Below are 24,199 nucleotides of genomic sequence, written 5' to 3'. Positions count from 1 at the left end.
AAACAGATTAATTAGATTTTTCTGTTTTGCAGTGAAATATTCCAGTTATATATTCTGTATATATACAGTATATATATTCCATTTATACCTGTATATAAATGATACATTTCTAGTTATAATTGTAATTTCTTTACACTTACGTTCAAAAGTTTGGAGTCAGTATTTTTTAAGGATATTAGTACTTTTACTTTACAAGGATACATTATAGGAAAGTAATGACAGTGAAGACATCTATGTTACGGTACATATTTCTATTTTTTTTTTATTCTGTTCTCCACTTTATCAAAAAAATCTTGAAAAAAACTTTTGTTTTATTATCTATGTTTTCAACATAGATAATAAATATAAATGTTTCTTGAGCACTAAATCAGCATTTTATTCAATGATTTTCTGAAGGATCATGTGACACTGAAGACTGGAGCAATGACTGTTAATAAATTACATTTTAAAATTAAAACAGTTATTTTTAATTGTAGTAATGTTTCACAATAGTACTGTTTTGATTGTATATTTATCAAATAAATCCAGTCTTGGTGAGCATTAGAGACTTATTTTTTTTCTATAAATGTGTGTGTTTCAGGATTAGTGGGTAATAACAAAGCCCTGGTCAAGTTCATGACGACGTCCATCTTCCTCTACATCGCTGTGCTGCTTCCCGCCATTGCTTTTGGCTCACTCAACGACGAGAGCACTCGGGGCGAGATTGGTGATCACTCACACACAGACACACACATATGCTCTTCACACACCACGTCTCCACACACACACAGGCTGAGTTGTTTTCTCTCTTGATTAGACGTTCAGAAGACGATCATCGGGCAGAGTATAGGTGGAATCATCTACTCATTGTGTGCTGGCTCTCCTCTCGTCATTCCACTGACCACAGCGCCCATTGCTATTTTCATCAGTGGTATGTACATACATGCCTCCATGTGCAACAATAGATGCACGTTCACATACACACATACCTTGGCTCTAAACCGTGCTTCGTTTTTGCGGTGTGTTTAGATGAGCACTCATTGTTTGTTGAATACTTTGATGTTGAGTGTTTAGAGAGCTCTGCTAACCACAGGATGAGGTGGAACAAGACTCTTAATCTCACAAACAGCAGGATGGGAGTCCGATATGGCCGCCATTTGTTTGGGCGAAGTTTGATGTTTGCCCTGGCTGAGAGGAGATTTCCTCCTAAAGCTCATTCCTGCGGCTGCAGTCGCACACTGTTACCAGCGGGAGAGTTGCCCTGAAAAATGGTTTTGCTGTAGTAAAATGAAATTCTGATTGGATAAAAATGCACAGAGGAGGACAAAACCGCCACATCCATCTATAATAATGATCCTTCCCAATCAAAGATCTTGTCTTGTGGTTTCTCATGGGAATAACAGCAGGAATTCTTTAAATGTTTGGGAGCAGTTCTTTAAACATCAAACGATGGACATTTACTGTGTGTTTTAATTTACTGTGTCATTATGAGATTTGAGTTGATTGTGTTTTTGTTCGCTCCTAATGATCTTGATGTTGTGTTGTTGCTTCTGTGGGTTTGTCTCTGTGTGGCTGCAGTGATTAGGGGGATCTGTGATGATTATGAGCTGGACTTTGCAGCATTTTATGCATGTATCGGCCTATGGAACAGCCTCTTCCTCATCATGGGAGGAGTCTTCAACCTTAGCCTGCTTGTTAAGCTTTTCAAGAGGTCAGACACACACACACACACACACACCTACAAATATAGATAATTGTGCAGATGCCACTGCTTGAATACTGATATGTTTTTGTTCTTGTTTTTGACCCACAGGTCGATAGAAGAGGTGATAGCTTTGTTCATTTCCATTGCTTTTGTAGCAGATGCAGTTAAGGGCACCGTCAAGAGTGAGTGCTACATACACACATACTGTATACACAGCCAAACCCTTTAAATAATCTGGATTTCTGTGTGAATGATTCTTAGATTACAGTCTGATCTTAACAAGAAATACTGGGGAGACTGGAGCTAGTTGTTAGGCTGTGAAATCAAGATTTTCATTGTTACTGCCCTGGAAAAACGATACAGCTAATTTAACACATGAGGCTGTTTAGTGATAATGGAAAGATGCTGTCACACTTCTCCAATCATTTTTTACAATCGGCTGTAAACTTGCATTCAGACCTGCCTTCATCAGATCCAGAATCGATGCATAGAACCATCAACTATTTTCATATATTTTAAATGTAATTTATTCCTGTGATGGCAAAGCTGAATTTTCAGCAGTCATTACCTGCTTTGTTGTCTAATGACTTTTCAGACCCCCCTAGTGACTTTTTCCCAAAAAAAGCACCTAGCGACACATCAAGCAATTTCTTAGACAAACCTTATTTAGTTTCTGAGACTCACCAGTACTGACACACAAGCGCGAGGTCTTGCTTTCCCAGCGTGCACACACCACTCTCTCTCTGCATCTGCTCTGTTCAGCGAGTGGCTGAGAAGAGCAGGGCTTTCAGTTAAAATAGATATACTGTTGCATCTCTAATTTTATATGCATATAGCCAAAATCAGAGCACAGGCAATGTCTTTGTCTTGTCTTATCTTATGTGTATTCGATTTCATCAGATGACGGCTCAGTTATAAAATCAGGATTTTTGTGCAGATTAACATCTTGGAAGGGAGAGCTGGTTACAGCAGACAGAAAACAGAAACTCTAAAATATATAAATTAATGGTTTTATTGAGAATTTGGCTGCATTAAAATACAGTATGTTAGCACAGAGATGCAAACAAATGTAAAAGGCAATATGACGCAATGATGTCGTGAATATGCTAATTAGAGTATTACGTCATCTAGCGACTTTTTGCAACTTTTCAAGCTGCCTTTAGCTACTTTCCTTTGAAAGAAATTGACAACACTGCCTAGTGACTTTTTCCCAAAAAAAGCACCTAGCGACACATCAAGCAATTTCTTAGACAAACCTTATTTAGTTTCTGAGACTCACCAGTACTGACACACAAGCGCGAGGTCTTGCTTTCCCAGCGTGCACACACCACTCTCTCTCTGCATCTGCTCTGTTCAGCGAGTGGCTGAGAAGAGCAGGGCTTTCAGTTAAAATAGATATACTGTTGCATCTCTAATTTTATATGCATATAGCCAAAATCAGAGCACAGGCAATGTCTTTGTCTTGTCTTATCTTATGTGTATTCGATTTCATCAGATGACGGCTCAGTTATAAAATCAGGATTTTTGTGCAGATTAATACTAATTTGCTGATTCGAAGAAATATTTTTCTTATCATTATCACTGTTGAAAACAGTTATGCCACTTAATATTTTGGTGGGCACCATGATACATTCATGTCAGGATACTTTGATGAATAGAAAGTTTAAATGAAGAACATTTATTTGAAATTAAAGTCTTTTGTAATATTGTACATTTCTTTACTGATAATATTGATCAATTTAATGTGTGCTCACTGAATAAAAGTATTGATTTCTGTCAATTTTTTTTATGTGTTAAAGCCAATTATTGGCTTTTAAGTAAAAATTTAAATGAAAAAGATAAGAAAATATTGTAATAAAAAAATGGTATAAAATAAAAATGTGAAATATATGTGATAAAATTTATCAATATAAAAGTGACAATTTGTCCTGCCCTGATATTTAAAAAAAGAGTAGCCTTTTTCTGAAAACACATTTCAACCTTTTAGCTAAAATCTACTTTCATGATATAGTCAACCATTTTTAGAAAAATACTGGTAAATTCGTTCTGGCAATTTACTGGTATGAGAAGTTGTAATATTCCCAGTAAATTACCGGTAATGTGCTCTGTGTGAACCCAGAACAAGATTACCAGTATGAGCATGTATGAGTTCACAACGCGCTGACATAAGATTTTTACTCTGGGCCAATCATAACATTTTGACGCAGATGACGCATTTACTCCATGCTGTTTACAGAAGTCAAAGAAATGTCTAAAGTCGTCTAATATGATGTCTCTAGGTCAAAAGCAGCTGCATGAATTTGACACAAAAATGTAAACATCAACAAAACACAATGCAACCGTTTAGAGGTCATTTCTGGCTAGTGATGTCACAGAATTTACCGGTATTTTTTTTGTGTGAATGGTGCTTTACTGGTAAAAAGACGGAACATCATTGTCTTTGTGAACAGTGCATTATTGTATTTACCGGTAAAGTCGTTCTGGTAATTTTACGGCAATTTACTGGTATTACTGTGTCAAAGGGTCTAATGTTTCAAATATTTAACACCTTACAGTTGCTGAAAAATATTTTTAGGTGACAGCTTCCCCATGTGACTGGCCTTATTTAGAACCACACACACAAGCTATTTTGCAGTGCCGTGTCTTTATTGAACAAATGTGTTAAACAATCAAGATAACTTCTACAATAATGACCTCTTGAAAAGAAGGTAATTGGACTCAGCTGTGGGTTTGACCTGCCATCCTGAATGGAAAGCAGCATGTTAGTTGTTCTTCAGCAAACAATTGTGCTCAAGAGCAATCTAGTCTGATCAAAAGGGACTTCAGGAAACCTCAAAAAAAGAACTCCTATAACTCAATGTTTGCAAAGGATTTCGGAAGATTTATGCCTAGAGTCAGGCAGATTAGCACCATCAGTTCAGCACCACTGCTGTGTTTCCTAGAAGACAAAGCCAGTCTGATGTGTGCTGAAACCACTTCAATAAATAGAAAACAAGCGTCACTTGCCTGTAAAATAAAACAAGCCTTCCCTAAAAACTGCTGTGCTACGAGAAACCATTGCATCTCTAAAGAAGTGACACTGAACCAGAGATGTAGCTAATAAATAAATATATACTGTACAAATTATTAATTACTAACCTATTTAATCAGTAATGCACCACAAAATTAAAGTAACAATGTGATTACTTTTGAATTATTTTTGAATTGCTTTTTAAATTGCCACATATGCAATAAGGTCACATATTCCAATAGACACATAAAGAAAAATAACTCTTCTGTTGGGGGGGGGTTTAAACTTAAATTAATCATTTTAAAAAATATTGTTTTTTTTAGTAGTGACCAACATTATGCATTTTGATAGTGGTGTCATTTGCACTTGAGAGAGTTGGATTTTTTAATATACTTAAAATAAATGAAAAGAACAAAACTCTCCATACCATTGCCAAAACATCATTGCGGCTGTGAAGGATTGTGGGTGAGTGTAATGATATGGGGCTGTTTTGCTGCCTCAGGGCCTGGAAGGCTTGGAGTTACTGAGGGACCAACGAATTCCTAGTTATATCAGGAGCAGAATGTCAGAGAGTCTGTTTGTGATCTGAAACTCAAAAGAAGTTGGGTCATTCAACATGACAATGATCCAAAACACAGGAGTAAATCAACAACAGAACGCTTCAAACAAAAGAAATTCAGCACTTCACAATGGCCAAATTAGAGTACTGACCCCACTTCCTTTGAAACGCTCTGCTGTGATGTGAAACAGGCCGCTCAAGAAAGACATCCCAAAAATGTGCATGAACCAAAACAATGTGCATTTGTTATCAGCAAAAAGCAATGGTTGATGTTATTGGCAGTAAACAAGATTCCACAAAAATTCCGTCAATAATCGTGACTGTTTAAACCAATTATTCAATAAAGATGTGGCGCAGGAAAAATGTTACGCTTTGGAAGACAATCATGCTGACGCCTTCAAAACGTACACACAACAAACGTAAAAGATGGTTTTAGACTGTACTTTTTAAGCAGTTTTACCAGTACAATTGAAAATAAAATTAATTATATAACAAATAAATCATAATTAATGTTTTTAATTATTACAATTATGAATAAATAAGATGTGATTATTATTAAATCAATTGTAGTAATCATTACATTATATTATATTATATTATATTAATTGTTGCATTGCCTGAGAGGTGTTTTTTCCATCAATAATCATAATCAACAAGCATTGGTTGATTCTATTGGCTGTAAACAAGATTCTACAAAATTCCATCAATAATCATGATTGTTTAAACCAATTCTTCAATACAGATGGCACAGAGAAAATGTTACTTTAAAAGTTTGTCACTTTCAATTAGGGCTTGGCAATATAGCTAGAAAATGTATCAATGCTATAATGTTTCATATCGTTCGGTATCGATAATTATTGACATTTTTTATAACCTTTTTTAAAACAGAGCAATAGAAAAAAAAATTCAAATTGAACCACTGTATTTTTAAATTAACCCAATTTATTGAGATAAACAACAAATATTTTTTTGTTTTAACAGTTAAACACACAATAAAAATTAAACAAATATCTAATTTCTAATGTTTTATATGCATTACATCTAAATTAACTCATATAAATCAAATATAATTTCGTAAATTTCATAAACAGTTATGAACAAAACAGCATCGTGTATTTATGCATTGCTTAATCCAAAGAGCCGAGTCGCCATTCACGCAGATTGCATTTAAAAACATAAGAGATGCAGTGAAAAGGAATAAACCTCCACAAATTCGCGACGTTTTTTCTAAAAGTTTAAACTGTTTCAACTTTGCATGGCTACATCTCTTGTGTGAGACGCGAGTGCAGCAGTCTGTCCGTCTAAAAAGTGAGCTGAATTTGCATCTGTGTGAATGGCTTGGTTTCGGTTTTCAACTAATCAAGAACTTCTCCGCACTGAGCTTCTATATTTCTCTAATATTTTGAATGCATAACACAGCAGCAGCGCATCTCGTGGGCTAGACTAAACATTAAAATGCAACAACATCACTTACATCATTATCACCGCATCTCGCGCGCCACTGATGACGCTCCCTGATGCACACCTAACATTCAAATGCAAATGTTTATTTTAAATTCGACTAATATAAATTTTTTTATTAACAATCTCCTCATCACAGGCAGGCACAGCACTCAATTCAGCATGTGTTCGTGTTTGTGTGTGCTGTCTGCGTCACTCATAGCACGTGCCTATATCGAAATTTTTTTATATCGTTATCGAAGAAGGTGTACCGTCGATAAATATAGATACCGTTTTATCGCCCAAGCCTACTTTCAATACTTCTACACATTACATACGTTAAACATGGATTTTAGACTTGCAGTATATATACTGTATTTTTTTAAAGCAGTCTTGCCAGTACAATGGCAAAGACTCTTTATCTTAGAAAGAGAAAATAAAATTATAATAAAATAAATAATTTGTATTTAATGTTTTTTTTATTTTTTATTTATGCAATTTAGTAGTGTGAAAGTATTTTTAATAGTGGTCCTCACAATGTTTGGCAACAATTTTACTTGAGCCAATTGTGTTTTTCCATCAATAATTGAAATCATTTAAACCAATTATTTAATGAAGACGTGGTACAGAAGAAAAATGTTATGCTTTGAAAGCTTTGAAAAACATTTACACAATGCATATTGTAAACGCTAATTTTTGACATACTGTATACTGTACATTCATTTTGACCTATTCTTACAGTATATAACTAGTGATACCTTATGTTGATATCTCTTTTACAGTCTTTCATGAGTACTACCATGCTCCCACTTTGGCCAATGGGAGTACGGCGGAGCTGAATCGCATCAGTGGAAGTTTACGTTCAGGGGAACTGAACCTGACAGAGACAGGGCCCGTGACTCTCCCAGAATCCTTCATTCTGTGCACACGGGCACGACCTCTTCTCTTTATGCTCCTCATGCTGGGCACACTGTGGGTGGGATACACACTGTACCAGTTCAGGAGGAGGTAAGGAGCTCTCCCTGTCTCACACACACACACTGATGGGGATTTTAAAGAGTGATAGAAGACTGTTTTGACACCCCCATCTTTCATTTTTCCTGGCAGTCCGTTTCTGCATGTGAAGATGAGAGAGATTCTGTCCGACTGTGCTCTGCCTATCTCAGTGCTTGTCTTCTCTTATGTGGGATCATACGTCTTCAACGACATTGCCTGTGAGTCACTATATGTGTTCATGTTGCACACACAGAGACACTAACATATACATGTGCAAGCATTACAGCTCTTCAATACAGTTTTCCATTTGATGATTGGACATTTATATCCAAAACATTTGACAAGTACAATATGTGTCACTCAAAAAAAAATAAAATATAAAATAAAAATTTTTGTTTTAACCTTCTTAAATTTTCCAGAAACTATGTTGAACCTTTTCTGGAATTAGTTAGTTTTATTTATTTATTTATTTTTTTCTTACTATTATTAATTAGATCTATTTTATATTAATTAAATTATTTAAATGCTCATTTAACATGTGTTTGTGTTTTTATTATTATTATTTTTACACAAAATGTGTTTCCTTATATTATTTTAATATTTATTATATCATATTATTTATATTATTTCTCATTGTACTAATATTTATGATTAGTGTTTTGTTTGTAGTGTTATTTTTTTATTTTAGTTATATTAGATCTTTTTATCATTATTACTTATTAATGTTTTTTTTTTGCTATTATTTTTTTATTTGACATGAAACATTCTTTATCATTTACATTAGGTTATTTTTGTATTCATTATACTATTTCACTTCGTATTAGTCATTCAGTATGAAAGTTTTTTTTGTTTTAATCATAATAGTATTTAAAACTGTGAAAAGTTAAAAATGTGAGTTCATTTATGGTATAATTTAAGCAGAGAAAAATCAAAACACTCATAATGATAAAACTGTTTTACTATGCAAATTTTTTAATCATATTGGGGGATTATCTTCAATATGTCAAAATGCAGCATTTAAGCAGCAATTTTGAAATTGCATGCAAATAGCAGAAAAGATTCCGTACTGAGAATCAGTTCAATTTTGGCTCAGTTTGTGTCCAGGAAGGCTTGCCAAAATGTACACCCCTACCAACACTTAAGACATTCACACACACACACACACACTGCCTGTACTCTCCTTCTCTTACTGCCAGCATATTACAGCAAAGCCACTCACTCCGACTATCACTACATTACTCCTCCAACTCCTCTGTCATCAGTTCGGTGTGGGAGTTTAACTTGGTTATCAGAGTGAGATTTTACTTCTTACCTCAGGCTCTTTAAACGTTCACTCAGCGCTCCAATGCTGCAGTCAAGAGGCTCATATTCGAAATGAGATCAAATCACAACCTCTCAAAAAAGGCCTGCTTTTGCAGGGAATGGCCAAACAGTCCAAAACTTTGCTGTAGTGTTGTGTGCTATATATAGTCACCAAATGTATTTGTATTTTATTTCATATCCTGCCCAATGTTTTCTTCCAAATAATGTGTAAATTCAGGGCCACTACACACTTTATGTGGGAAAAAATAAACATTGGGTAGCATTTTTGTAATTAACTTACTGTATAAGAAGTTAATAGGTAGCAAATGATATGCAGGTACACTCACATACCTTCCTATGAACATATTAATGAGTAACTAATCACATTTTCCTGTAGATGTAAGTGTAAGTATGTAAGTACTGTTTATAATTGTGCTACTGTTACTACTGGTGATTGCAAGAAATAATCCATGAGGAAAATCATTGATGACTGTTGGATGACTGCTGGAGGGACTGTTTGTGTTCTGAGGTTCACTGTTATTTGTTCTCTTCCAGTGCCAGTGTTTAACTTCCATGAAGGTCCGGTGTTTCAAATAGCCCCACTGGATAAGCTGAGCGGAGCGAGTGTTCTGAGTGCAATGGGTCTGGGCTTCCTCCTGTTTCTCCTCATCTTCATCGACCAGAACATTGTCGTTTCTCTCACAAATGCGCCTGAAAACAGGTTCATTTTTTTTTTAAATTAGTTTCAGCTAAACTTGTGTTTTGAGATCCTATCCCACTCATACATGTGGCTTCATTACAGAAAACTACAGATTATTAAAATGATTAATGATAAAATGAACTTCACCTAAACATTAACCTAACCAGGCACATTGTAATAAGTGACAAGCTGCCTATTTCATGTTGAAGAGTGTTTTCACTGGCTGTGATTTATAGCATCCTACACTCATTTATTTTCAAAGAGCAACAAATATGCAACACAGCATGGTTAATCTTTATGCAAATTATCATTACCATAATGAGGGATAACCAAGTTAGCAAAGGAAAAAATTTAAACCGGAAGGGAAGTGTTTCATTTGACCCCCTAACTTTAATAATATAATGTGGTGTCATTTAAAATAATATTAATGAACATATTTTCATGATTAAAACTGTAAGCAATTTATTTATTTGGAATTTCTAATAGGGCACTGAACACAGTACTCATAAATAATTGTCTCAGCTAGAGGAATCACTTTGGGGTCCAAGATGCACACACTACTATAATGTTTTTACACAAATATTGTGAAATATTATTGCAGTTTAAAATAACAGTTTTCTTTTTTAATACATTTTCTACAGTTACACATGAAATCATTCTAATCTGCTGATTTGATGCTCACAAAAAAATAAATAAATAAAAATCAGCATACTTTGATGTAGAGGTCTGCATTCCTGCGGCTCTCCTGGGGGACCCGACCGGATTTTTTGCGCCGCGGGATTAAATTCCCGAATAAAACTCGGTAGAGGTCGGTAACTCTGGTGTAATTTGAACAGGAGCGGGCGGTGTAACAATATCCCGTTCCCGACGTCCATTTAGAACAGCATATCTGCGCTTTATTCTTATTGACCAATGACCACCAGTACAGCTTGCGCTCAGGACTGTTATGCACGTGCTGCACGCATGCTTTAAACATCACGCGTTTTATTTGCGTGGTCTGTGCGCAGCATGTGCATAACTCGGGTTTGTTTATATTTTGCTTAGCCTATAATTTTAAATGAAAGATGTCGTATTTATTTATTTTTCTCTGCGACACTTTTGCTACTGTGTTAACAGAAAAAGGTCAAACGAATTTAGTATTTTGACAAGATGAATAAAAATAGCTAATGGGCTATTTTTGTACAACCCACATTTTTTTTTTTCTGCGACACTTTTTCCTATTGTGTTGTAAACATTAAACGAATTGTATCCTGACAAGACGGATAAAAATAAGAAACACAATTTTTGTACAACATTTTTATTTTCTCTGACACTTTTTTTCCTACTGTGTTGCATAAAATATTAAATGAATTTTGTCTTAAGATAATTCATGTAAATTCAAGTCTCTTGACAAGGTAAATAAAATAACACAATTTTGTGCAGACTACACTTTTATTTGTCAGCTTATCTCTCTTTCTTTTAAATGTGAGATTCTGGAAACGAGATCTAAATTTAGCGGGAACGGTCGGGTAGGGAAGAAAATTATTCTAAGCGGACAGCGGGTGAACAAAGAGTGAATATATAGCGGGAGCGGGTGGGTGCGGAATAGAACCTTGCGGGAGCGGGACTAAAAAAAACAGTCTCTACTTTGCTGAATAGAAATTAATTTTTAAAAGAACAGCATTTATTAGAAATGGATCTTTTTTGATATTGTAAATGTCTTTACCGTCACTTTTGATCAGTTGCATCCTTGCCAAATAGCATTATCAATAAAAAAAAGTTTGTTAATTTTAATTAATTTAAAAAAAGGTACAGACCCCAAACTTTTGAACTGTAGGTTATTGCATGACAACATGAAGCCCAATTCACACTGAAACCTCATTGGTCCTGCTCTACCTAGCTGCATATTAAACATCAAATATATTATGATTGGCTTTCAGCATTGACATAAAAATTACACATCGCTAGAAACTGGACGCTTTGCCCTTGAAGGGTCAGATTGTATATTGGTCTTGAAAGGGCATCGCTGTTGAACACTGTTGAGTCGTGACTGTGTGTGTGCCACAGGTTACTGAAGGGCACGGCGTATCACTGGGACCTGACTCTGTCTGGCTTGATTAATATTTTGATGTCTGTGCTGGGCTTGCCGTGGATGCATGCTGCGTTCCCGCACTCCACTCTGCACGTCAGACAGCTAGCCATCGTGGAGGAAAGGGTGGAGGGAGGACACCTCTACGAGACGTGAGCCCACACCACAAACAATTACACTGGCAATCAATCTGTGAAGCACAAACGTCATTCTAGTAGCTATTGGCACACTGTGCTTGGTTTTAAATGACTCCTCTGTGTGTGTACATGTGCGTGTGTGTAGTATAGTGAGTGTGAAGGAGACGCGGGTGACCTCGCTCGTGGCTAACATCCTGATAGGTGTGAGCTTGTTTCTGCTGCCGGTGCCCCTGCAGTGGATTCCTAAGCCTGTGCTCTATGGGCTCTTTCTCCACATCGCTCTCACATCCATTGACGGCAATCAAATGTGCGACCGCATGGCTCTGCTACTCAAAGAACAAGTAAGTGTGTGCGTGCGTGTGTCTTTGATGAAAACAAAGGCAAATAAAAGTCATAGGTGTTGTACAATTAAGAACACAGAAGAGAGAGAGAGAGAGAGAGAGAGAGAGAGAGAGCCTAAGCCTGTGCTCTATGGGCTCTTTCTCCACATCGCTCTCACATCCATTGACGGCAATCAAATGTGCGACCGCATGGCTCTGCTACTCAAAGAACAAGTAAGTGTGTGCGTGCGTGTGTCTTTGATGAAAACAAAGGCAAATAAAAGTCATAGGTGTTGTACAATTAAGAACACAGAAGAGAGAGAGAGAGAGAGAGAGAGAGAGAGAGAGAGAGGAGCACCCGCTGTGCAAATAAAGCATCAGAGCGCCCTCTACCTGTCATGGATGTAAATGTCTTTGTACCAAGTGATGCATTTTGTGGCTGGATGCTTTGTGCATTTTCACTGATCGGATAGCTAAGTATAAATGCCCTCAAGAAGCATTTGAGATGGATCAGGATGTGGTATGAGATGCATATGAGATATTACACAAAGCTATAAAAGTCTTCAAAACAAAAGATCCAATACAAATTGGCAGATACAAATTAAGTACATCCCAAAAGCAGAATGATTTAGCAGAATTATTTTTGATTTTACCCAAATTGTTTGATATTTCTATGAACTTTTAACCTATTAAAACTATTTTTCTTAACTATTAAGTTAATAAACGTTTTAGTGCTGTCAAACGATTAATCACATCCAAAATAAAAGTTTTTGTTTACATGTGTGTGTTCTGTGTATATTTATTATGTATATATTAAATACACACACATACAGTATATATTTTGAAAATATTTACATGTATATATTTATATTCATATAATTTATACTATATATAAATATATTTAATATATAAACAAATTTCTTACAATTATCAAGGTTGAAAGCTGTTTTACCAGGATTATTTGATGTATAGAGAGTTCAAAAGAACAGCATTTATTTGAAATAGAAATCTTTTGTTACATTATAAATGTTTTTATAAATGCCTTGCTGAATAAAAGCAGGCCCTAAACCTTTGAACAGTAATGTATTTCGTTTTAACTTGTTTTTTAAACATAACACTTACATACTAGATATTATTAAATTATTAATTAAATATATTAATATATTAAACACACTTGTTGATCTCATTAATAAGCTAGACTTGAACAAGTAATCGTAGATGAGACACAAGGCTGTAGCAACCACAAACTTAAACACTGTTTGCCCTATGGGATAAAAAGAGTAGACAAATCTGGACATGTAATCATGGACTTGATCTCCATTCATTTGCATATAGCCCAGCAATAGATCTGATTTATATCGGTATTGTGGAGACTCGTGTATGTGACCAGTGTCCATACTGTGACCGAATCCCATCAGTCAAGATGCTCAGGGTTATACAGTTGTATTTATCTGCATTATGACAGCTATATCCTATCCTATCTTTCTTTCTTTTCTTTATCTCTTTCACTCTTTCTCAGAGGTCCTACCCTCCCACTCACTACATCCGCAAGGTGCCGCAGAGGAAGATCCATTACTTCACTTTCCTTCAGATGGTGCAGCTGCTTTTTCTGTGTGCGTTTGGGATGTACCCTCTCCCGTATATGAAGATGATCTTTCCTCTGCTAATGTTTATCCTCATACCCATCAGGTGAGTACTGAAATACCTTCAGTTCCCGTCTGTTGTGTAGTGTGTGATTTGCTGTGCACGTGCATGCGTAATAAATGGTGTTTGCTAAAGCTCATATTCAAGTTCTCAGAAATGTACTCTTTGTAGTCATGTGCTTTTCATATAGTTTGAAAAACTGTTGTTTGAAAATGTCATGTGGTACACATTTTGATAATTATTTTCAGACAAAATGAAAAATATTAAGTTAATAAAACAAATTGAACCAGTACTTTATTTTCAAGGTCAAATGTATTTTTAAATGCAAATATTGTGAATACTATATTTTTGGGTAGTCACAGAACATGATATTTTACAACCTAAACTTATCTTATCTGGTTAAAAAAAACAAAAAACATCTGATATTTTAAGAGACTTACTGACCTTACTGACCAGGTCAGTCATGTCCTATTTTATGTTATTAATTGTTTTTTTCCCGCATGTTGGTTGCTCCACGTGATTTTGTTTGTTGCACCACATAATTTGTTAGCAAAAAAGATTTCAAATATTATTAAAAATTGAAGCACTTTTGTTAAAACATTCTTTTAATAAATAATAAATATATATTATTAATATGTATTAATTTTTAATGTATTAATATGATTTCCTTTTCAATAATTATATAATTTAATTTCTTAATGCATAATTATTCATTAATAAATAATTATAAAAATGTCATTAAAAATGAAAAACAAATAAATGTCAAATATATATTTTCTTAATGATCTGTTTGTATGTAATTAACATAATTGATGTAATATTGTCTCTGTTTTAGGAACTATCTGCTGCCCAGGATCATCGAGGCTAAGTACCTGGACATTATGGATGCACAGCGTATGTAAACTCATGCACACTGAGCCTCTGAGCAAAGGACTCTGGGAATTGTATTTCTGAAATGCAAAACTCTGGGAGGAAAAACAAACTGATTCTAGTGTTTAACAGCAGACATTCTGGTGAAGCACTGAACGAGTAAGAGAGAGATTAGAAAAGAAGGATATTTGAAGACCAGAGAGGGTGAGGATGAGATGCCTGTTCAAAACAGAGTAGAATGACAGACCGCTGTCTGACTGTTTGACTATTGACCTTGGTCAGTCACTGCTTCTCTCATGATCTAAATAGTACACCAAAGCCCCCCCACCCCCTCTCTCTCTAGTCTATTCTGATGTATCCATGCATCACAAACACTTGATTTATGAGACGTAGGAAACCAGCACACGTATTCTCGACAACTGTGCCATGACTAAATTACACAAGTGTTTACTCCATCTCCGACCATAGTGTTCTCAACACAAATACAGCTGTTGAACAAGAGACTGACCTGAATCTGTAGCAATACCTCTTAATGCTGAACGTTGACGCGTACACACACACCCAGTGCAAAACTTCTCATACATCAAGTAAAAAAGCTGTCGATGGCAGATTTTCCAGCTCATTTTGGTACATATCAGTGCAAATAAGTAATAACGAAGTGAGCATGGACCAAAAGAATACACACACCTTAGGAAACTGTGTCTCATAGCAATACAGCGGATTATTAGAGGCTATCAATATTTTAGAGTTTTCTAAAGAGAGTTTACTTTCGAGGTAATAGACTTCTAGTTTGGAGACCCACTGATGTGTAGAGAATGTATTCTAAGCGCTGGGGTTTCAGGGAAACGGAGAAAAACAAGCAGCATTTCTGCGGACCTTACTCACTGCTGAATGGACTCTGACATTTAAGCTTTGCACATCACAGGACACCACATCTGTGTACTTTCCCCAGTCACACACACACACACACACACACACACAGAGGCATGATTATAAACAATGCCCAAAAGAAAGGCACTTAAACGCACACTTTCATGTCTATCCATCTCACAATATATTTAAAACAGAGAAGGCATGCCTTTTATAAGACCTCGAAACTTTTGATTTGTATTACTATTATGTAATTAGTTGTGCTATTATTAAAAGCAACTAGAAATAATTGTCAAATGAAGGTATAGTACCTTTATATCCCTACTTTATAATCGTTTATAGTTGTTTGTGATCTTTCCGAATAAAAGAAGTCGGAAGACGCAGATATCTGATGATTTTGACCCATCAAACCATGTTACATTCCTAGAGAGAGCGACGTTATAAACGAAGGCGCACAAATTGAGAAAAGACATGGTTTGACTAACTGTGGGCAAAAAAGTGAGCACCTGTGCACTTAATTAAAAGAAAGGCACTTAAACGCACACTTTCATGTCTATCCATCTCACAATATATTTAAAACAGAGAAGGCATGCCTTTTATAAGACCTCGAAACTTTTGATTTGTATTACTATTATGTAATTAGTTGTGCTATTATTAAAAGCAACTAGAAATAATTGTCAAATGAAGGTATAGTACCTTTATATCCCTACTTTATAATCGTTTATAGTTGTTTGTGATCTTTCCGAATAAAAGAAGTCGGAAGACGCAGATATCTCTGATGATTTTGACCCATCAAACCATGTTACATTCCTAGAGAGAGCGACGTTATAAACGAAGGCGCACAAATTGAGAAAAGACATGGTTTGACTAACTGTGGGCAAAAAAGTGAGCACCTGTGCACTTAATCGTAGGCAATATGAGATTAGAGAAAGCTGAGAAGCAGACTCGACTGATTCTTGTCATGGAGAGCTTTAAGCTTCGGAGAGAGAGAGAGATTAGATGTACTGTTGAAAAAGTTGGTTTTCTCTTGAACATCTCGCACCACTCGCGTAATCAGCATTCCTGTTTGGCTGTTTCTCTCTATCTTCCCTGTAACGGTATCATAGTTATTCTCATTGAGTCCAGACCTCTGGTGTAAAAACAACCTCCCTTCAGTAATCCTGTTTGTCATTGGACATCTCTTAGTATTTACTGTAATATTGAAGTATTCAGCTTTAATTTGTGATCGCTCACACCTGGGTGGGATATGTTGACGAGTTCTGTTCTGTGCTGTTTTGATTTTTTTTTTCTAATCATGAATGTATACTGTGTAGATTTTTATATAGCACATAAAAAGGATCCATTGTCGAATTGATTTTGTCAAACAGATAAGCTAAATTTGTTAACTGCAATATGTAAAAACTATGGTAAATAAGAGACATGTTTATTGGAAGGATTGTGTGGGTTTAATAGGGGTATGCTATACACTGAAATCTAGATCATTTCAAGCTGATTGCCAAATAAAGAGATATATTGATACCCATCTGTTTCAGCTCTCCTCTGTTTTCTATTTATGTTGGTTCTAGTTGATTTTCATTGCTAATTACCACAGTTTATTTAATTTTTTTCCCTGGTCTAATGTGTTTAAATGCTCTTACTACACATACCACAAATTAAAAATAATGTTGGCATAAACTGCCCTCTACTGGTCATGTTAAGTATAGTTAATGACAGCGGTACAGATTCTAGGGGGGAATCGGTTCATTTGAACAATTCATCTAAAAAACGGTTCAGCGGTTCTTTACATCACACGTGGTGTGTCCCTGATTCCTAGAGTGGCTGTAATATTAATAATAATACTTACAACCAAGCCATATTGCACATAAGCAATTACCAGTGTTTATTGCGTTTTATTTTTCATTTGATTATTGCTGCCTTGATTCGGCTCATTCTGATATGAATATATTTTAAATATGTTAACTCTCGGCTGGATGTTGTTAATAAAATGCTATTAAAACCAAATATCGTGTGTGATAAAAATAAAATAAACAATAAAGGCCTACCCAGTAATAAACCCAGTTTCAATACAGTTGTATCCTCTTTAGAAAGTGTAGTTTTACCATCACTACTGAAAACATCTTTCTGCATGTAATTTATGATCAGTTATTAAGGTTACCTTCTCGGTTTACTCCAAATGTCATCGATTCTCATTACGAATCGGAAATATTGTCCGAAAGAGACGATTCAAGACTTTTTTCTCTCCCTCTAATAAAAAGATCAGACTTGATATTTTCAACCAATTGGATGAAAAGATCCGACTCAAACGGTTCGTGCAACTGATTCATTTGAAAGATCCGACTCACGCGGAATCGGAATCCACTGAAAGCACCTTACCGATACTTATCTGACAGCTGATATGTCGAGCGTCCTGTAATATCTGTTCAGTTCAGCTTCTCTAATATCCCTCTGCTCGTGCACATATGAAGAGTTCAGATGCAAAAGCCTCTAAGTGCCGTTTGACATTTTCTTCTAAAATTAGCATTTTCATCAGGCTACACATCAGTGTGTAGGTTAATTTCACTTTAATGGCAATGAATAGGTTGTTTTCATTGCTATTAAAGTAAAATAACTGAACATAAACATAGCTTGAGCTTGAGAAAAACGCTCATTTTAGATGAAAATTTCAGATGGCACTTAGAGGCTTTTACATCTGAACTCTTCATATGTTCTTGAGGCACGCATCTCGTTGTGTTGGTCGTGGAGGCGCTGTGTGATCACAGTGTGATGAGGCCGAGGAGGAGGAGGAGGAGGAGGAGGAGGGTTGAGTTTGCGGTGAGCAGCAGCAGATCTCTCCTCTCTCCGCCGGGGAAACAACAGTGTGTAGCGACAGCAGGCGGCACCACGGCACTCTCATGGCTGAAGAGGCCAAAAAACTGGCAGCTTATGCTGCTGTGGACAACCACATACAGGTGAGATTGTGTATTTACCTTAGTTGCGAGTGACACATTAACGCTACTTACATTAGTTTAACGTTAACTGGATAAACGGGTGCGTTAAATACTTTAGGAGGCGTGAATAAGCATGCGTAGCAAACACGATGCTCGCTGTATGTAGCGTTATTAAAATACGCGCCAACACTGCAGTAATGGGGTTTTGTATTTGCTATGGCTAACGGCTTTGGCAGTTCTAGTATGTAACGTTAATAGTGAGTATCCGCTGTGAAACTTGAGCTTCAAACATGCTAGCTGGGATGTTACAGTGAAGTCAGCTAACGTTAGTAAGTGAGTGTGGCTCAGGTGGCATCAGTTGAGCACCTGTGTTTATTTACGCAGCAGGTTGCTTTAAAGGGGTCATATGATGCTTTTTTAAAGATCATTATTTTGTGTATTTGGTGTAACAGAATATGTTGACATGCTTTAATGATCAAAAAACACATTATATTTTAAAATACTGCTACATTATTGTACAAAGAGAAAGGAAAACTTGAAATCGCATCATATGACCCATTTAAACATACAGCAAGCTAGGCGATAAAGATGCTAATTCTGCTCAAATTAAACCTTTGGAAATAGCTAGTCTGTGGGTACTATAAATAATTAATTGTTTGTAACACACTAGGGTCAGTTGAGTGATTAAGGTTAATCTGGTCAAAACTGGACTAGCAAAGTGAACTTTGGTTTCTGCAAGCCTCGCCTGTCTCTTGCATGCTTCCAAATTGAGATTAAGCCTGTAGCTTGTAAAACAGTCATGAACACTTTTTGTTGTTGTTGAGATCCCTATTAGATAAAAAAAGGTAAGAATTATATACCTACTTGAAAATGAATATAAAAATTGGTTTGACCTCTTGAGGTGTACATTTGAGCACTTCATGCATTCTCTGAAAACCAAACCCACGTCCTTGTTGTTTCTAGCGCCATGATCTACTGTTTGGGCTAAAGAATATTTAAAGGTTAAGCACCTCCTTTACTGACCCTGTTGAAAAAAATGAATGAATTCAGGCTTTATTATCAGTGTTGTGGTGGTCTGATGTATGACTATATTTGGTTGGGTTATGCTTATGCTATAAAATGTGACTTTTAATTTCTCTTTCAGAATAACCAGGTAGTTGGAGTGGGCAGTGGCTCAACTATCGTCTATGCTGTGGATAGGCTGGGTAAGACATGTGATCTAATATTACGTACTCATGCTTAGAGCTCTTAACAGTGATAATTAGTAAAAGATGTTTTCTTTCTAGCTGAGAGGGTCAGACAGGAGAAGCTGAATATGGTGTGTGTTCCCACGTCTTTTCAGGTCAGTGTTCATTCATTTGGAGCTTCATTTAACACTAGAAAACTCCTGTGTTTTATAACTAACTTAATTGAGTTGTGTTGATCCAGGCCCGTCAGCTGATTCTGCAGCACGGTCTCACTTTGTCTGATTTAGACAGGCATCCTGAGGTGAGTTTGGGCCGAGACCGCATGTGGACGGGCAGCTGGAATGGGTAAAAAATATGATTTAGACAACTTAACTAGCTTAGATAACATTATAGAATGGAAAAGTTTAGTAAAACAATGCTATGTTGGAAAGGGCAATTAAATATATGATTTGACTTTGATGCTGGAATAGCAATAGGTAACATTTGTTGGGCCGAAATAAAGTACAGCTTTTTGCCAAAAAACTTTACTACGACTGGATTAATTTATCACATGAGTACCCATGACACCCTGAACAGCATAAAGAGTTCAGTTAACCAAATTTAATTACATCAGCTTTCCCTAAACTGGGTTTTTGTGAACCCCTGGGGGTTTATGAGGGAACTGCAGGGGGTTTGTGAGTTATTGTAGATAACAAATAAATCATTTTGATTTTGAGAGTCTTTTTTTTTGTCTTTTAGCTGGATGTAGTGATTGATGGAGCTGATGAGGTTGATGCTGCTTTGACGCTGATTAAAGGAGGAGGGTATGATTGAAAAATTTAAGTTTAATTCAAGTATTTTTTCCATTTCTCTTAATTTGTGTGAAATCCCTGAGGTGTCATCAGGTCTAGCGTCATGTCCTTTTCTTTTCCTCCATCAAAACAGAGGATGCTTAACCCAGGAGAAGATTGTAGCTGGTTGTGCCAAACACTTTATTGTCATTGCAGACTATAGGTATGAATGTGGTGTCTAGCAGATGTTTTTATCCAAAGTGACATTTCCCAGAAAATCAACCCACTGTGCACTATTGTTTGAACTACAATATTTGGTATATATTTAGCATCCCATAATTACTGCTGATCACTGCATGTAGTGAAACAGTGGTGACGTTTCATCATAACCCAGCCTGTGATTGCTAGAATTATACGAGAGTCTTCCACTAGAAGTTGAGATGTGTTTGTGTGATGTCATTTCATTGCTTGTGTGGGTAGAAAGGACTCGAAGGCCCTGGGGCAACAGTGGAAGAAAGGTGTGCCGGTGGAGGTCATTCCCATGGCGTATGTGCCTGTGTCCAGAGCCATTGCCCGGCGCTTTGGAGGAGAGGCTGTGCTGAGGATGGCAGTCAGTAAAGCTGTAAGAGAGTCTTACTAATGGATCTTGAATTCCATCCATTTGTGTTATTTAAATTTTTAATGGTTCTTTTTTTTACTTCTTATTATAATATACTTCTATTACATTACATGTAAAACAAAATCAATGTCCTGCCCTAAAATACGGACTCCCTGATTTCGTTTGAATAACTCATTCAACCCAAAGAACTTGGTTTATTGTTGAATAGAACTAAGTCATCACATTTGTGTTGTCTGCACTATTAGGGTATTATATTGTAGTATACAATATAATACTCCAACACCAGTGTTGGAGAACAACCCAACTGTGACCCAGTGGAAATACCTGCTATTTTGAATGAAGAAATTATATGTGCGATGCAACAGCTATCAAACAACAAGGCCCCTGGGTTTGACTGTATCCAAGCGGAATTGCTGAGGCCAATTCCACCTGCAGCCATTAAAGCAATTTGCCAAAAGGTCTGAGAAACCAAGAAGTGGCCAAAAGATTGGAAAAAGTCAATTTTTATACCAATACCAAAGAAAGGTGATGCAAGGAATTGTAGCAACTATCACTCAATAGCCTTGATCCCTCACATAAGCAAAATCCTTCTAAAAATCATTCTGCAATGCCTACTCCCAATCATAGAAACAGAACTACCTGATGTGCAGGCTGGTTTCTGCCGAGTTCGTGGCACATGTGACCACATAGCAAATTTGCGATGGATCATTGAAAAATGCAATGAATTTCAAAAAGGTATCTATATGTGTTTTATTGACTACAGTAAGGCTTTTGATTGTGTCGAACATAATAAGCTATGGAAGGTACTTCAAAAATTGGGAATATCACCTCATCTGACCCAGTTGATAAGATCGCTTTACACAGATCAAGAAGCCGTTGTTCGAACACAGTATAGCGACTCAGAATGCTTCAGAATTGAAAGGGGTGTGAGACAAGGGTGTATTTTCTCCTCCTTTCTTTTTCATCTTTATGCTGAAGTGATCATGAGGAATTCATGTCTGGAAGATTCTGACATGGGTGTGAAGATTGGAGGCAGAAATATCAACAATCTTCGTTATGCTGATGATACAACTTTTTTTAGCAGAAACCGAGGATGCTCCAAAACACCTTATAATAGCAATTCAAAGGGAAAGTGAAAAGATGGGACTCCACCTGAACATCAAAAAGAATAAAATAATGTCTACAGCTGGATCTGGATGGTTAATTAACGTAACCATCAATGGAGAGGAAATTGAATGCGTTAAGGAGTCCTGCTTCTTGGGATCTATGATTGACCAAACCGGCGACGGTACACCTGAAATAAAGCGTTGAATATCATTAGGACGTAATGCAATGCTAAGCGTGCAACAAATCTGGAAGAGTAAAGACATCAATCTTACAACCAAATGTAGACTAGTCCAGGCAATTGTATTTACTATATCAATATATGGACTGTGAAAAAAAAACGATCGAAGGAGGATAGACGTCTTTGGGTTATAGTGTTGGAGAAGGCTGTTGAGAATACCATGGACAGCAAGGGTTTCCAATAGAGAGGTCCTGAAGTGTATGAAACCAGAGATGTCACTTTTTCGGCCCTGTTATGCGAACAGCTTCACTAGAACATGCAATGATGCTTGCCATAGTTAGCGGAAAAACGAAAAGAGGCCGCCAAAAACACGTTGGCTTGATATCATTAGAAGTGACACCGACTTAGACATTGGACAGCTGAAAAAGAAAGTAGAAGACCGGAAAGCATGGCGAGAGTTGGCCCATTGGATCCCCAAAGAGTCGGTTACGACTGAATGGCTAATCATCATTGTACTGTAGTATAGTATATTATTCTTTGACATGCTCCCTATCTTGACTTTTGTTTTTTTCCTTCTAAAATCTTGCCTTGAATTTCCCAGAAAGTAGCATTGTACCATGTAGTTCCTCGGAATCTTCTCATTAAGCTTGGAATGTAGTGGGCTTCTATGAAATGGATGGTCTAGTCATCTGATGATTTTTCTTTACAATGTTGAACTTTAGGGTCCAGTGGTTACTGATAACAGTAACTTCATCCTGGATTGGAAGTTTGAGCATGCACAGAACTGGAAAGAAGTCAACACAGCCATCAAGATGATCCCAGGTCAGTACAGATGAAAACCTTTTCTCTATTGTTTTTTTTTTTTTGGAAGAAGTCTGTTCTGCTCACCAAGGCTGCATTTATTTGAACAAAAATAGAGTAAATGTTAATATTGTGAAATATCATAATTTAAAATGACTGTTTAAAATTCATTTTAAATATATATTTCAAAATGTAATTCATTCCTGTGATGGTAAAGCTGAATTTTTAGCAGCATTACTCCACTTATCAGATATTCCAAAACCCAACAAACCGATTCAATATTAGGCTGTTGCCATTGGTCAGTGTCTGTTGGTGCGGTGTGTACTTGGCTTAATATGCTGATTTTGTGCTTAAGAAATGTTGAAAAACTGGAAACTGTGATACTTTTTTTGTTTTGTTTGATAAATAGAAAGTTCAAAAGAATGGTATAAATCTTTTTTTATAAATTTATAAAATTATAAATATTTACTGTCCTTCTTTACTTTACTTTACTGATCAATTTGATGTGTCTGCTGATTAAAATATTCTTTGAAAAAAAAGAATACGTCTTTAAGTGAACTGCAAACCAGTGAACAGTAGTGTATGTATTGCGACACAACAATGCAACATTAGATCCTTCAGATATACCCGTTTTTCCTCTCATATCCTCTGTCTGGACAATTCTGCTTATGTTGAGCTGGAGTCTACAGAGACTGTCCATACGGTATATCTACAGTGTTAGTTTGCCTTCTGTGCTTTTTTACGTAGCCATGAATGTTGTCTTACATGGGCAAATGTATGAATATTATGGCCTCCGTCTGTGCCTTCATAAATGTATATTTTCATGAAGCATAGTTCCTAGCCTTACAAATGCATAACATTACCTCACTTTTATCTGCAAACAAACGGCCACGTCGTTATTTCCATCCTTGTACTTTTTACCCAATCAAGCTTCGCTCAGAACGAATTAGCAACGCCCCTCCGTTAGAAATCACAGTAACGATGATTTTGATTGACAGCTTGACAGACCA

The 24,199-nt window shown here is 36.3% G+C and overlaps 1 protein-coding gene and 1 pseudogene across 4 annotated transcripts in view; both read left to right on the top strand.

Annotated features, from left to right (window-relative positions):
• slc4a11 (solute carrier family 4 member 11) overlaps positions 1–15,739 on the top strand; it is a 50,643-nt gene extending 34,904 nt beyond the window's left edge. For all 4 annotated transcript variants that reach the window (XM_016240158.1, XM_016240156.1, XM_016240157.1 and 1 more), the window contains 11 exons: positions 581–706; positions 797–910; positions 1,558–1,690; positions 1,793–1,866; positions 7,476–7,701; positions 7,801–7,907; positions 9,547–9,712; positions 11,738–11,911; positions 12,042–12,237; positions 13,736–13,905; positions 14,696–15,739. In XM_016240158.1, the coding sequence (XP_016095644.1) occupies positions 581–706; positions 797–910; positions 1,558–1,690; positions 1,793–1,866; positions 7,476–7,701; positions 7,801–7,907; positions 9,547–9,712; positions 11,738–11,911; positions 12,042–12,237; positions 13,736–13,905; positions 14,696–14,762 (1,553 nt within the window). In that variant the 3' untranslated portion in view covers positions 14,763–15,739. The remainder of the gene's footprint in view (positions 1–580; positions 707–796; positions 911–1,557; positions 1,691–1,792; positions 1,867–7,475; positions 7,702–7,800; positions 7,908–9,546; positions 9,713–11,737; positions 11,912–12,041; positions 12,238–13,735; positions 13,906–14,695) is intronic.
• A 2,527-nt stretch (positions 15,740–18,266) lies between these two features.
• On the top strand, positions 18,267–23,224 carry LOC107556897 (ribose-5-phosphate isomerase-like; annotated as a pseudogene).
• The last annotated feature ends 975 nt before the right edge of the window (positions 23,225–24,199 follow it).

Source organism: Sinocyclocheilus grahami, unplaced genomic scaffold (assembly GCF_001515645.1).
Source record: "Sinocyclocheilus grahami isolate Dianchi unplaced genomic scaffold, SAMN03320097.WGS_v1.1 scaffold583.1, whole genome shotgun sequence".
NCBI classification, from domain to species: domain Eukaryota; kingdom Metazoa; phylum Chordata; class Actinopteri; order Cypriniformes; family Cyprinidae; genus Sinocyclocheilus; species Sinocyclocheilus grahami.
The sequence above is the reverse complement of the archived record's forward strand: the minus strand, read 5'-3'. Positions and strand labels throughout refer to the sequence as shown.